We start from the raw sequence: 15,810 nt of genomic DNA on the forward strand, positions 1-15,810 counted from the left end.
CATGCACTTACCCCTGGGGATCCTACCTGGAAGCCTTGGACGGTGATGCGCACCGTGTCCCCTACCTTTGCCCTGGTGGGAGTCATCAGGAGCTTGGGGCCCTTAGGGGCCGCTGGGAAATGAAAGGAGAGAAAGGGGGAGAAACAGAGAGAGAGGGGAGAGAAAGAGAGAGACAGAGAGAGAGAGTCGGCAGTGAAGAAAGAAAGCGAGGTGGGGGAGAGATAAAGAGAGAGGGAGAGAGAGGGGAAGGGGAGAGAAAAAGACAGAGAAGAGGGAGGGAGACAGAGATACTCATTATACAGGGGACCATGAGGAGACTTTGGAGGAAAGCTAGCAGGCACCTGTTTTGTCAAAGAAAGAAGGGGAAAGAAGGACACAGAGAGGCGAATACAATTTCCCGTCAATTAAGGTCATGGGCCGGGAGGCTAGGGACCTGCAGGTCCTTTCATCAGCCGGCCTGGACCGGGCTCATTCCCCCACGGAGAGAGCACTGACTAAATTGGGAGGATACGCATTACTGGAGGAGTATCAGAGTGTGTCATGAGGAGTGTGGAGGCAGAGAGATAAGGAACACTCAGAGAGCTAATTCCCCTGTCATGGTGCAGATGGGCGACACCGGATGGCTTTCATTTGGGGCCTGCTGAAACAATGGATGATTCACGGGTGGAGGGAGTGAGGATGTGGGGGAGGGAGGAAGAGGAGAAAGGGAGGGGGGGGGGGAGGAGAGGATTTGCATAGGGGTGGGTTTCCACTTTTGTGGGGTAAAACCAAAGTCCACGAGTGGTGTCCTGTACTATGTGTTGCAGTGAGACAGTGGAGTTATAATGGACATCATGAGCTGGCCCCTCACACACACAGATAAACACAGTGATGAGATTGGAGCACTGGGAAATCTAAAAGGAATTAATCATTTTCTGCATACTGTTTATCTCGCTGGGACTTCCACAACCAATCCGATTCACGCTCACATTATAAATCGTCATGTTCGTGTTTTCACAGCAGAGCTAAACAAATAGGATGAACAACTAAAATAAACAGGGCGGGAGCCCCCTGGTTGCTCACTGGTAAAGTGTGCATGCTATGTAGGCTGATGCCTAACCACAGGGGTGCAAACCCATTTCCCGTCGCTCCTCACCATCTCTCTCCCAATAAAGTCAACATTCCCAAAGTATTTATATAGAATATTAAAAGATCTAGCTTTCACCCATCAATCAGCTCACGGGTACGTAATGAGGCCCACAGTCTTCTGAGGGAGAACAAACCTACTGTGCATCAGGCTAATGGATTAGCACTTCTGTTGTCACCCTAGTGGAGGGAGGGAGGCTGGCCTCACATCAAGTCAGAAAGGTCCCATACGGATAACAGGAAGTCCTTCATCACAAACAGGAAGGCCTCTCTCTCTTTGTTTTCCAGAGAATGGAGATATAACACTCGAGACAAGCGGTACCCCACAGAGATGAACAGTTTGTCAACGTCTGACATCCATTACAAGTCGTTGTAAAGGTTAAACGACAATCCAAAATTTCATTTGATGACTCATTTGTGCCACTTCGGGTGTTAATAGCAGGGACATGGACACATACTATATGGACAGGAAGTCTGGAGGGAAAACACACAGCCATGAAAGGACCAAGAAACGTTGTGTAAAAATAAAAAATAAAATACCAGTAGGAAACCTGGCATTCGTCTTTCTCTTGGCATTCTCCAAACCAAAAATACACACCAATACGCGTCAAGCGATATGAGCAATTTGTATGCAAGTGTCCTCAATTCCATACTGAAAAGGGTGTCGCTTGGCCAGCTAGTTTAAGAGTGGAAAAGGAGGCTAAATCGTCTGTTTCCCACCTCCCACGATCGCAAGGGTATTTTCAGTATTGGTGTCATGGCGTCACTGAGAGAGCTGTGGCTGGCACAGAAGGGAGGGGACTAAGGTTGGATTCTGGGAGGTGCTCCAACAGTGACAGTTGGTATCCCACGTCATTGTCACTTGGGTGCAGGGCGGCCGGCGTGGTGACTGAAAAGCTGCAGCTCCTCTGGGTCCTCACAGGGACAACTGCGAACACTGATCCTCCAAGGCATCAGGATACACTTAGGAAAAAGGTGGTCAGATGTATTATATCATATATTCTGACAGTATTTTCTCAAAAAAAAAAAAAAAAGCGTAAGCCAAATGTTTTTTTACATTTTGGGACACTTTAGTTTAAGTCGGAAAGACTTAGTTTTGTGGGATATTGCAGCATAAGTAAAACGATTTTATCCCCATGCAACACTCCAAGCTTTCCACGCCTCACAGTGAAATGATGCAGGTTTTGTGGAGTGGCTGTTTTGAATGGTGAGTACACACGTTCAAAGGACAAAGCTGTCCCCGTGCTGTTACTCAGCGACAACCCCAAAATAGATCAAATAAAGTTATAGTCAACACAAATTCACACCATTATTACATGAGCACGGAGACATCCCCATGGAGCAGTTAGCATGGAGCCTGCTAGCACCACACTTGGTCACCACACTGACATGACCCCAGGTCAACAACTGTGTAGCAGCATCATAAATGTAATCCAACCCACTACAAGCCAATCTGCCCTCTGAATTGCCCTATTTGGATGGCTGCAGGTGGCCTAAGGAAATCAGACCAGAGTGGAGTCTGCTGTATTAGCTGGCCGACTGGTTTCACTGAAAGTGGGGTCTCACAGACGTGCGTGCACAGACCTGGCTGCTAGTTGCACCATTGCACTGTCATTAATCCAACACAGTATAATTCCTCTCAAACATTCGCCCCACCAGCTGGAGTGGGTTTCTTAAAGCAGCATAAAAGCAGAATGATGAATATGGAGACGAGCCTCAGGTGAACATGAACTCAAACAAAAAAAACAGACACACACACACACACATGCATATGCTGTCGCAGACACACATCCATGGCCGCACACACACACATCCAGACACGTGCACACACACATTAGGACACACACACACACGCACCCTTGCATCCTCACTCTAGCATCCCTGAAAGCGAGCATCTGCTCTCTGATTATCATGGTCTGGTGCGGCGATGACGGGTGTGTGTGTGTGTTGGGTGCGTGCGTGTGTGTGTGCGTGCGTGTGTGTGTGTGTGTGTGTGTGTGTGTGTGTGCGTGCTATCATCTCTCAGGGCCCTACTGGAGAAGATAATTCCTTTTTCCTCCTTTTGATGCTGCTGAATAATAGACACCTTGGCCCATGCAAATCCGAAGAACGGAGCCCGGTTTAATTATTGAGATGTGGCGTCCTGATGAATTCTGAATGGGAGCGGTCGGAGGAGAGCGGGTGTGGCGCCTTCAGCTCTGCGGCCCGCGCGCCGGGCTCCCGGCCCTGGCGCCGCTCCATTTGTAAGGCGGGCACGGATAAGGGGCTCATGAATATTCATGAGTTGTAATACAACATTGGTGGGTTGTCAGCCTGTCGCTCCGTCTCGGGTGGCAATATTAAATCGGTGAAAGATTTATTACTTATGAGGCAGCGCAAAGACGTCCTCTTCATTCCAGGGGCCGCAGCTCACCTGAGAGAATCCGGCTAGCTGTGACTACAGTCTGACAGATCCCCGGAGCAATTAGGCGGATGGATCCACAGCAAGATGATCCGCTCACACAGAGAGGAGGAGGAATTCCTGAGGTGTTCCTCTTTATGTAATCACATTTAATCAGACTTGAATAACATGGAGAATCATGGCTTCCTTGTGTGTTAAACACATCAATGCCGTATTGTATGCGTTCATGACACGCAACGGATCGAAACGTGGGCCTCGTCCCCTGTGTACGTTGGCCCACGGTGCTGCAGCACGGCGGGGCTTTCGTTACAAGTCCTAGCATCCCACGTTAGATGTGCCTCCGAGCAGGTCTGTGAATGCTTTGAATTTCAAGTGCGCTCCAATTAAAATCCACAAATGCACATTTTCTGTTCTCTGTTCTCAGGGTGGCGCAGAAGAGGAGTCTGAAGAAGCTCTTTCCATCTCTTAAAAAGAACAAAGCTACTGGTAAATTAATGTCTTGAAACGCAGCGCTGAGAAGTCTTGTCAAAATATGAAAGTGGCTGACAGTTTAGGGCCCACTCCCTTCTGGGTGCGTCGCGCCGTTCCTCTCTTTGCCGTAAAGTAAAAGTGTAGGGGAGCTGTTTAGATCATCACTGCACCATTTTGTCCTAAGATGACAGCACCCATCAATGGATCATTGTTTATTCATGCACATGTGTGCATGTTTGTGTGTGTGTGTGAGTGTGTAAGTGTTACATCACAGTGAGAGTTATCAAAGTGCACGTAGCATGGGGCCATGACACACTAGAAACCCCCAAACTGCACCGAGCGTGGGGACTTCCTTGATTTCAACATTTATACATTCGAGTGAACTATTTTACTTATTAATCAGTTAACTCAATCCGGTTCTTGGCTCTGCTGGTGTTTAGATATATATTTTAAGTGTTTTGTTTTTTGGAACTGGTGTGACATAGGCTGGGGCAATGTGTGATGCAAGGGCGTAGGTTTGGTCTCAGACTTGGTGGGGACATCCACCCATCCGCGCAAATCGAGATGCCATTCTGTATACTATCCCTAAAGAGCTAGTATAACTGTATAATCTAAAAATGCACTCTCCAAAAAAAGAGGCTGTGATGATGAGACTGTAATGCTGAATAACAACATGTTTTATTATCATAAACCTCACCTGAAGCCCTGATGCTGTTTCCTCATCCTGCTCTACATCTGGAGTGTTTTCATGCTGTCTTTCCTGCATACAAAATGGTTCATTCCTTTTGTAGCCTAGCCTATGGCTAGCAAGTTTAACCTTCCTACCATATTGTATACAGTGTTATTTGGACATTAATAATCAAATAATGATTCATTATATTTGAATAACCAACAGTGTTAACTTATTCACATTGCCAACTGTTTTTTTCCAGCACCTGTCTAGCAATGCAGTGACAATCCATCAACTGTGAATTTGTCCTAGGCTAGACTCCTAACCTTGGTTGAAAGATTAGCTACAGAAGCTAGGTTTAGCTGTAACAATATCCTGGGTAACATATAATATCACCAGTTAATACTTTTCCACAGTAGAATTTGCATTTGAAAGCCTGGTCACTACCACTGCTAGTGAGGCTAGTTATTTAGTCTGACTTACACTGCTTTTTCAAAAAGCTTTGTATGTCCCCTTTCTTCTTCTTGGGTGGAGGCATATCTAATCTACAAAGCATAAAAAGGGGCAAACATGTAGGCCATACATGCTGAAGGGAATATTAAAATGTGTTACTCTGGCCTTTTATGTATGTATTGTTGGCAGACAGCCCTGGTAAGTTAGCTGTACCGTTGTCGCCGACACACCCGCTAACTTGTCTGCGACTGCCAATGCAAGCAAGCAAAGTAGCATATGCTTCTTCCCGTGCGTGTCGCGTGTCAGGTAACCCTCCCCTTCGGGTTTTCAGCCAATCAAATTATGGCGTTTCTTGTACTGTCGCATCCTGGCCGTCGGAATCGATCCAAATAGCAACACAATTCGCTAAAATATTGGTGGGGACAATTTTGTCATTTTCAAATGTTGGTGGGGACAAGTACCTAGCATCCCCCCCTAAATCTACGCCCATGTAGTGATGCATCAAATTAATTTGTCTACATGGGGGGGAAGTTGGATCTTTATCTCTCTGTTTATTTGCCACCTTCTTTTTCCAGAGCATCCATTGGCTGTTTTTCTGACCCGTGAGAGGGGCTTGACGTGGAGCGACCAAGAGAGAATCCGACCCGGAAACTGTCAAGTGGAGGAGATGAAAACCACAAGGTTCACAAACAACGTGACGTGCCGGTGATGTGAGTGATATATAGACTTGCGTGTTCCACAACATGAATGAGCAATTGTTACTCCTCTCCCTGCACTCCATTCACAACCTTTGGCCTCCCACCATCAAACCCTCCCATCTTCTCTGTGAAGCTGTAATATCTCTGTTTATCATGTCAGACCTGCACGGCTTGTCTTCAACAGTGCCATGCCAACACCATGGTTTTGAAGTGATAATGAGATCTGCTGGAATCCATCTTTGTTTCAGAGCATTAAAAAGAAAACAGCCTCTCTGGAATCCTTCTCTATAAAAGGTCAATGGTGAATTTCCTCCAAGAAAGGAACCTCAACATAGTATGTTCAGTAGCTTCCTTTTCTTTGATACTTCCCAGTACACCAAACAAATAAGAATATCACTGTGGTTGAACCTTTTTTTCTCCTTGAAAGAAGGTGTGAATGTTTACGACCTTTCTCTGGGTAGACAATAACAATAACAACTTGTGACGGTATTACACAGGGAGTGAAAGGCGTGTGAGACAGGCTCTAGTACTTTTGTGTCACCTGCTCAATGCCATCACAGGGCCTGTGTATTTAAATTTTCATTTGACTTACCTAATTCGGGTCGACTTTTTCAATAACGCCTGTGAGTTAACTCAATCTAGCGACAGACAGCTCGATGAATTGCCCTGTCAGTCACTTTGAGTTTTGTGTTCGCCGCTAAACTTGCAATCTGCCAGGCTGTTACACCATTAAGCAACAAATGAAGATCAGTGTCTTTCTGAGTAAGTATGTGAGGAGCATGCAGGGGGGCCGAGGCCATACAAGGTAGGGGAGACGGGGAAGGAGATGGGGTGGGGAGAGAAGGGGGGTGGAAATGGGTGGGGGAGGGGAACAGAAATGCAGTGAAGGGATGGAGGGAGGGGAAGGCGTGGGGCGGGTAGGATACCTAACAGGATGTAAATGAGCAGGAGAAAAAAAAAGAAGGAACGAGACCGCGTGGAAATAAGACGATGGAGGGGGTCGGTCTGGTGGTCGACTCACCCAGAGTGACCTCCGTCTGCATGGGCATGGACAGAGCCGGGTGCTTGACCTCGCAGCTGAACAGGGCGTCGTTGTCCAGCTGGGGGTTGAGGGTCCACGTGAGCCTGGCCTGGACCAGGACGGACCCGTCACTCTGGGGGATGTGGGTGTGGCTGAAGTAGTACAGAGGGTCGGTGCTCTGGACCCAGCGGGGGAACTCACGGCTCACCACCGTCTCCGGGATGACCTCCGTGGCGGGGCTGGGCTCGGGTGCCTGCTGGCCTTGGGTGTGGCTGCCCCGGGCTGGGGTCTCGGTGAAGAGGCGCGTGGGTCGCCCCTCGGGATCCAGCAGGGAGAGGGACCTCTGGAGTTTGGTGTCGTCCAGGTCTCGGCTGATGAGGGGGCGGGCCCCACGCACCCCCGCCGAGCCCCCGCCCGCCCCTTCCTCCAAAGCCGAGGGGTGGATGTAGGAGATGACCTCTATCAACTCCCCATCACGCTTGAAGTACACCTGCGAGAGACAGAGAGAGACAGCGGGATGAGAAAGATGGAGAGTCGAGAGACAGAGAGGGAGGGAAAGTAAGAGAGCGATAGAGAGAGATAAATAGAAGTAGAGACAGAAGGACAGAAAGAAGTAAAAAGACAGAGGAGAGAGGGATTGAAAGAGAGAGACAGATCAGTCAATGAGAGAGAGACAGTGACAGAGAGTGAGAGAAAGAAGTAGACAGACGACTAAGAGTCAGAGCCCCAGACATCAAGGCAGAGGTAGACACACAAAGTGAGACAGTCAGCTAAACTGGTGCCTACACTTATACAGAGTTTCACTCACTATTTCCTGAGGGCATTCATTTCAGATCCCTGGTTGCCTAATCTCATGACAGAAAATCCGAGCCCCACATCTCTACACATAACCCTCAGATATTGGTATTAAAATAAGGATACAGAACTGCCGGTGGGCATCAGTTTTCCAGAAGCTTCTCATATATTGGTTATTTTTTTCCTTTATATTTTTCAAACAAATAAAAAAACTAAATCATTAAGACACAAACATAATAATAAATACCTTATAATAGTCATATCTAAATGAAAATAAGGTTTATTTATTTACATGAATACCTATCGGGGAACCTTTGGACGTTTTAATTCAATTTGCCCTAGATTAAATGTCATTACAATGTGCGGGACTTTGTCATACTGTTGGCTGTCTCTCTGCGGAGGGTGTCAAGGCAGGCTTTGATTGGGTGCCACTTCAGGCCTGTTCACTCTAGTGATTAAATAACAGCAATGAGTGTAAACAACCATGATATAAGACCACGCTCATGGGAACTAACACACACATACAGGTGCATGCATATTAACACGCACACACACCACAGGGGTGAGTGAATCCCTGACATTCCCATCTACAGACAACAAGCAATTCTCTCCAACACAAACATGAATTACCTTTCATTTTCAAAGCACTACTTGATAAACAGCCATTACATAGAAAGGGATTCTAATCAGGCTTTTAACCTTCATCTAACAAACGGGCTTCAGCCAGCTTCAGTGTTGTATGAACAGTACTGTAAATATGGCAGTTTTTCATGTAGCATTTACTGTAGTGACCAGAGCATGTGCTTCTCTCTCCAACATAGGATACCATTGATGTCTCCAAAAGTGTATCTAAAGGCTGTAAGTCGTAAGGAGATAGTCCACAAAGTCCACAAGGACCTTGCTTACCTCCTGTAAACAGCCTCTCCCCCTCTTCCCTCTCTTTTTCTTCCTCCCACTTTTCCACCTGCTTCCTGTTCTCTCTGCTCTCCACTCCAGCCCTTGTTTCCCCTGTTACCTTGCCACTGTCTTTCTTTCCATCCTCTCCTCCATCCCCATGTACCCTGCTACCCCTCTCTACTCCTGTCCAGCTGGCTCCCACTTGTCCTTTCTCTCCTCTCTTCCCCATCCTCTCACTTCCATTCACCTCAGTTTACCAAAACACACAAAGAGAAATCGATACCACCAGAACCAGCTGATACAGTAAAAGGCTTGTGCAGAAAGGGACTGTGTGAAGAGCAGAACCTCATGTTCCTCCCCCATGACACGGCACACTATACACATGCACACAGTGCACGTTTACTACAGTCATTGAGTGCAGAGTGTGATGGTACCATGACGATACCATTACCATGATAATAACCAAATTAATGATTTCAAATAGACAGTATATGCAGTAGTCCTTTCCCATTTGGCACCATGGTAAGCATAGTGATGACTGCCATCCCTGCTCTAGGTCATACAGAATTTTCAGCCAAACCTCAATATGAAAGGGAAGACAGTCGAATAAGTACAGCTGATCAGTCCTGTACTTCTGGTTAAGATCAGCCATGTACTCCTTCAGAGGGATGGTGCTGTAGAGCTGAGCTGATTTTTGCCTTTATCTGCCGTAAGTACTATATATGTGCTATATATGTACTATGTGTATGTTACTTTGGATAAAATCTGCTATAACTATTGAAGCAAATATATATTAAAAAATGTTGATGATGAGAGTACATCAAGCCAGTGAAGGGAGCTCTCTATCCCTGCTTCCACGTGGTGTGGAACCTAAACAAACGGAGAAAGTTGAGTTATTTTGTTTGCGGCAGGTGACTGTGTGCTGGGCCTGTAATTGAGAAGGTGTTGCAGGTGGGGCTCAGTTGTAATGAGTCTCTGCTGGATGTTTTCATCGAAGGCTCCGTACAGGTGGACCACAGACGCTGCTACTGGCGGAAATACAGTGATTATCAATCACACCTCTGTTGAACAGAGCCAGAATGTATCAGGCTATAATGTGTTCAGACAATGAGGTCTGACAACGAGCCACCAGTTTCATTCTGTTGTCAATGAGCCCTGTTTTTCTTCGTTCTTTTTTTTAGGACATAAACGAAGAAGAAAAAAATTGGAGAGAGAGATGTAATTCTAAAAGCTCGCCCCAAGCACAATACCTCGGTGGCATGGGAATTAAGCTGGGTGAGATAGGGGGAAGGCTTTTTTTCGTTTGCTTTGTGAATAGATTGTGATAAAAGCACCTGCACTTCACAGACTGGTAACCGCATCCCCGGCCTCCCCTTACACGCACACAGTGCACATGCGCGCACACACACACACGCACACACACCTTCCCAGTCACCCCTCCAACATCTCAAATCCAAGGCACATTTGGACAAAGAAGCCTTTCTATTCATCGATGGGCTCATATATACCTTCAATTAGCCACAATTAATCACAGAGCTGTCCTGGGGACAGGGCAGTAATTCTCACACTGACCATGCAACTCAATGGACGAGAGAACGAGGGAAAAATACAAAGAGAGAAGTAGAGAGAAAAAGAGAGAGAAAGAGAGAAATAGAAAGAAAGAAAGAGAGAGAGAGTAGAAAGAAAGAGAGAACAAAAATAGAAAGAAAGAATGAAGAGAAAGAGAGAGAGAGAGGAAAAGAGAGAGAGAGGAAAGAGAGAGAGAGAGAGAGAGTAGAAAGAAAGAGAGAGAACAAAAATAGAGAGAAAGAATGAAAGAGAAAGAGAGAGAAAGAGGAAGAGGGAGAGAGAGAGAGAGAGAGAGAGAGAGAGAGAGAGAGAGAGAGAGAGAGAGAGAGGAAAAGAGCGATCACGGCCATGTCTTAATCATCTCTCATTCTCATAATTAGCTGTCATTATCATTCCTCTTTTCAATCAGCTATCGCTTGTGCTCTGAAGAAGGGCTTTTTACATTGTGCTGTGATGGCGTGTGTATACAGGAACATAGTATTCATCTAAAGTTTCAGTATTTTCTTTCAAAGCACTGCATGGTATTTATAGACCAATGGCAAGTCATATTGACCAGCTGTGTGTCACCTATTCATTTAAGGTGGTTTTATGGACCATTATGTTCAATTCAAGTCACTTTACTTTATTAATCCCAGGGAAAATTTCACATTTAAAGATGTTGTAAAGTAAATTCCATGATTTGCTTCTCAGTACATTTTAAACATGTGAAATTAGTTCCTGAAAGCATGTGCAAAGCGCAAACAAATTGTTGCACTGAAATGTGGAGTTAGACCGCTGAACAGTTTCTCTCCTGTTTTTAGCTCAGGTTTAGTTTAGGCCGGGCAAAAACCCAACCTCTCTGCGTCACAGCGACCTATCTACGTCAGATCACAGACAGTTGCATTCTGTTACTCAGCTGGTACGATGCAAATACAAAGTAATTAACACATAAAACTCAGAGACTGCAGGTAGGTCTGTTCTGATATCTGCAATTGATTTAGCTAGTGTTGCTGTCGTTGCCAAATTCAATGAATTCAAGGGGGCGGAGCTTCAGCTCCTTCAGACGACACACCCCCCAGTCTCAAGCAGAGAAGAATACAGATTTTCTCAATATTTCAAAGCCTAATTTAACATACTTGTCAGTGATTTTTTTAATTCGAATTTGGATGGGTGGTTAACAACACATTCTTCTGTGGTGTGATGAACTTAAAAACTAATTTTCAATTCCACTTTAGAGCATCTTTAAGATGGACAAAATTTGAGAGGATTGAAAGTCATTGTTCATTGATTCGCAAAACAGTACATGGGTTGTTTTTTTAATGTGAAGCCCCTCGAGGTAACTGATAGATAAGACACACTGCGCCATATATCAGAAAAAAATATCAGAGAATGTTGAAAATGGTCTTGGTACATTCATTTTGAAATAGGCTTCAAGGCATCAGCGTTGACAAAGACCAAATGAGTTTCATCAAAAGGCAAAAAGAATGGTCGAGAAGTTGCAATCACGATACCCTGACACAGCACTCTGGAGAAGATTCACCAGAGCTCACTGAGGGACTGCAATGCACCACATGGCTTCTGACAACAACAGTTACGACAGCTTATGATGCCAATATGCTACTGTACTGTACATTTTAATTAGACTGATTGGACATTGCTTTCATGTTAAACTTGTACAATGTTGCTGTACAGTTACACTGTGTCAGGGAAGTTTCATATTTGTGATGACTTCTGCACTCTTATTATTTGAGTGGAATGATGTTGATCTTATATTGTCAGGTGGATGTGCCAAGAAATCAAAACATCATTAAGGTTTGGCATCGTTAAAGTGTTTTTTCAGTGATGAGTGTATCTCGGAGAAGATTTGTTTCGTTTTTTTCTTTGTTTCTATTTTTGGGGAATTCATGTCTCCACTGGCTAAGAACCACAGCCAAGATCTCAAAAGAGATTTAAGATACATTTGTTGGATTGAAGAGTCTGAAGACTGCTGTTCCACAATCCATGTCTGAGTACTGTCAGGGTTTGTTTACTGCACTTTGATTTAGTCCTGCCGTACAGGGGTACTTTAGCATGGTGATCAACTCTCCATGGTAGCTGCTCACCTTTGTAACAGTGGAAAAAAATAATAATAACATCTCTTAACACTTTCCTTGCACTTTTCCAGTGGACAGACCCACAGACATACCATGTAATAACTCATAAACACTCCACCTACCTACCTGGCAGCATAAAAATGATTTGAAGTGAACTATTTTCCCCTCGTTTTTCCTGTCTCTCCAGCCAGTAACCCCCCAAAAAAGCTCCACCGTCGTCTCTTCTTACCCTGGCTGTCTTTCTCCCAAAGGACGTCTTTTGTTTTTACTTTACCTAACCTATACATTAATTTTATATGCCTTCATTTATAATGCTTAGACTTCCAAGTGCTTTTGTACTCTTTGTCCCTGATCCAAGCATGGGTCGGCTTAGTGTAGATGTATTATCTATGGCCCATGATTACTTCAAAATGCTCTTTACTATGAAACAAATTCAGAGTTCAAAGGTGAAGAGATGAGGTTGTTGAATGAAATCTTAATCTGGAAAGTCCAACTACTTTCAAGACTAAGACGATGGGTGGATGGGTTTCAGAGTCTTTGACAGATGATAGGAAATGACGCCGTGTTCCATTTAGGGAACATTCATTCATCAATTCATCCATTTGTCAATCCGGTCGGTCTCATCGGTGAATGAATGGATGACTGAATGAATTGATGAATTGATGAATGAATATGTATTTGAACATATTCCCATTTTATCATGAAGACTTAAGAAAGACCATTAGTGCCTTTTTCCAATTCAACAGCAGCTGTATGAGGATACTCTTTAAACTGTTAATACAAACATAACTACCCACCCTCTGGCTTCGGTTGAGTCTGGGCATTATGAGAGCTACTTATAGAGGCTAATAGACGCTCTGCCTGTAGATAGCCTTACAAGCAGGAGATAGCCTCTCTGATACATCTCATTTCCTCCACCAGGCTCTGAAAGGGCCCTCCCCCCGTGGACACAGGACCTGTTAAGAACAGTCACCAGATCCTGCCAGGCAGGCGCCTGCAGCCAGCCAAATCGCCCGTCTCAGTCGTGGGCTTTACGTGAAACAGGTCAGCCCCATACCCTGGAGAACGGAAATCAGGCTCACCTTGCGTCCACCTCTTGCTGGGTTCATAATTGCAGGAGATAGGTGCGCATAGGGGTCTGGAGTACATTAGCATACACCCTCAGAGGAAGATTAATCACCCAGCAGGGAAGAAGCAGCAAATGGCTCTGCTCAGACAGGTCCCAGGAAGCTAATATGTCACCACTCAGAGGAGCATGTGTTTCAGCTATCTGTAAGACTTCCTCTAGGCCTCTGCTGACCTCCGGTTGGGCACGAGGTGGTCGGTGGCCAGGGTGTGTTTGTATTTGTGTGTGTGTGTTTGTTTTGGGTGTGGCAGGAAAAGGGGGGTTGTTTGGTGTCTAATGTTCATTCTGGTGCCGAATTAGATGATACATCCAGTCGGCCTCGATTCACAAAACTGTGGAAGGAATTCGATTTCCTACATGCTTATGTTAACCACAATCAGTGAATGAGATATTGCCTTATCATCTGTTCATACATTCAGGCTTCTTATCCATTCATATGTATGTATTGTGTTCCAATGATAGTCACACATCACAATACCGTGTGAAGAAGCATAGTTGTCAAAAGACACACAACCTGGTTTTAACTGGCCGGTTTTAAATGGCTGGTTTTAACGACCTGGTTTCATTTTCTTTCTGCAGTTAATACGTGGTCACACCCAGATGCAGGCGGTAATATCCTTGTAAATCCTGGATAACTGCAGGTACGTCAACTTCACATTCTCACCCCATTAATTTAGGCACATTTGCTATGTTCATCTGTGTTCCACAGCAGGGAACCACAGGCACCTACATATGTTGGAGAGAAGCAGGACCAAGGATTCCAGTGTACCAGTATGTGTACATTGTAAATGGCAAATGAACCTGAAACTGAACCTGTTAGCACGCGCTGCTAATGAAACGGTTTACATAACAGATGTTGATGAGTGACGCGGGTGTGTGTCTGTCAGAACCCCCCCCCCCCCCGGGTGTGCTGCTGTAACGGCACAACATACCGACGGGGCAGGCTTCCCTCCTCTTGCGGTGCAGACCAGCGTGAAGTTCTGGGCCTGGTACCGGCTGAACGGAGCAGGGGTGTTCTCGGCCATCACCGAGATGTTATTTGGGGGCGCTGTGGAGAGGAGAGAGGCTGTGTTAGTGTGGATCGACCACCTTCGACGGCAGACAGCACACAAATGGATGAAAAACGGGCCAACAGCAGAGAAATGAGGAGTCCCATTACACCAAGGGGTTCTGTTGTGAAACCAGGCCTCCGGGGCCCCCCTGGGGTAGGGGCCTGAGAGGATGCTGTGGTGAGGAAGAAAGAGGAGAGCTCATCTTAACAGGCCCTGAGGAGTGGTGGGGCAGAAGGGGATAGACAGTGTGGCATCCTGTATGTGACAGAGAAGACAGGGAACCGTGACGTGTGTGCGGCACAACAGATGCACAGTTCAGTGACGTGGTATGGAAAAAGGGGGTGACCAAGTGTGTGTGTGGCAGGGGAGTGAGTGTCAGTGTGTAAGTGTGTGTGGGTGGTGGGAGGTAGTGGGGGGGGGGGTGGTTGGATGGTGAGGGTCAACGTGTGTGGGATTGTGCACTGGAATGCATGAGCGTGTACTGGTGCGTCTGTTTACATATTAACACGCACAAATCAATCCCTCGACAGAACCACGAGGCGGGACAGACATCAGACAAAGAAGCCAAACCCGCCGCATCTGCATTTCTCCATGCGACTCGGAAGCCCTCCCGCTCTCGCAAGCACAGAAGCTGGCGGGTGGGCCGCCTGATCCTCAGCCCACCGCATTACCACATCAAACACTTCCTGAACGGGCCCCTACCGGGGCTCGGAGGAAGCCGCGGGCCGGCGTCAATCCGGCTAGGCTTCTGAACCTGGACGAGGAGGAGGGAACGGTGTGTGAAGTTAACGCGCGGGGGGGGGGTGTTGGGTGGGAGGAGAAGGTGCCAGGTGAGGCTTTAATCCCGTGAATCTCTCCCCCGTTGATAACAGCACACTTGGAAAGGAAGGGAGACAACCAATCGGGGAGAAAGGAACCCTTTTTTCATGTGTCACTCTCGCGTCGAAATCGATCTGGGCTCTCAATCGAACGATGGATTGATTATGTGGGAGGTGGGTGGGGTGGGGGTGGGGGTGGGGAGGAGGGTACGGCTGCTGTGGTGAGTGGGAAACTGCCCCGCTGTTTCCAGACCTTAATTGCTTATTGATGGGGGAACGTATGCTTGTCAATTAACCTCCGAACAGTCCATTAGCTTCTTGCTGGGGGGGGGGCTCACTCTAGTACGTGGTTGGCTGTCATCTCAGACCGCAAAAGTCCATTGGCTCGTCACAGACTCTGGACGTGATGTGCCGCATGCAAGCGCAACTCTACATCCATCGACAACCCAAGTATCATAAGTCACTTTCATGTTCAATATGTGGTTGGTGTGTGTGCTGTGGACAAACATGAGGTATTGACAGGTGCGAAGAAGGGCAAAGGCGTTACTTATGAATAAAAAACCACCACACACCAGCAGCATAACATTCTGTGTTTGTTTAAACAGTTTAGCAGTTCCAGGCAGCTTCAGAATGGAGAATTGG

General features: G+C 46.3%; 1 protein-coding gene across 2 annotated transcripts in view; it reads right to left on the bottom strand.

Annotated features, from left to right (window-relative positions):
- Window positions 1-15,810, bottom strand: part of igsf21a (immunoglobin superfamily, member 21a) — a 118,951-nt gene that overhangs the window by 8,907 nt on the left and 94,234 nt on the right. Inside the window, exons 5-7 of one of the 2 annotated variants that reach the window (XM_084705248.1) lie at window positions 14,231-14,346; window positions 6,840-7,329; window positions 27-112 (exon numbers count right to left, since the gene is read on the bottom strand). In XM_084705248.1, coding sequence (XP_084561374.1) covers window positions 27-112; window positions 6,840-7,329; window positions 14,231-14,346 — 692 coding nt within the window. Of the gene's footprint in view, window positions 1-11; window positions 113-6,839; window positions 7,330-14,230; window positions 14,347-15,810 lie in introns of both variants that reach the window. The other variant, XM_084705249.1, reaches the window with a different exon arrangement.

This window comes from Hypomesus nipponensis, chromosome 9 (assembly GCF_054491055.1).
Source record: "Hypomesus nipponensis isolate SF chromosome 9, ASM5449105v1, whole genome shotgun sequence".
In the NCBI taxonomy this organism is placed as follows: domain Eukaryota; kingdom Metazoa; phylum Chordata; class Actinopteri; order Osmeriformes; family Osmeridae; genus Hypomesus; species Hypomesus nipponensis.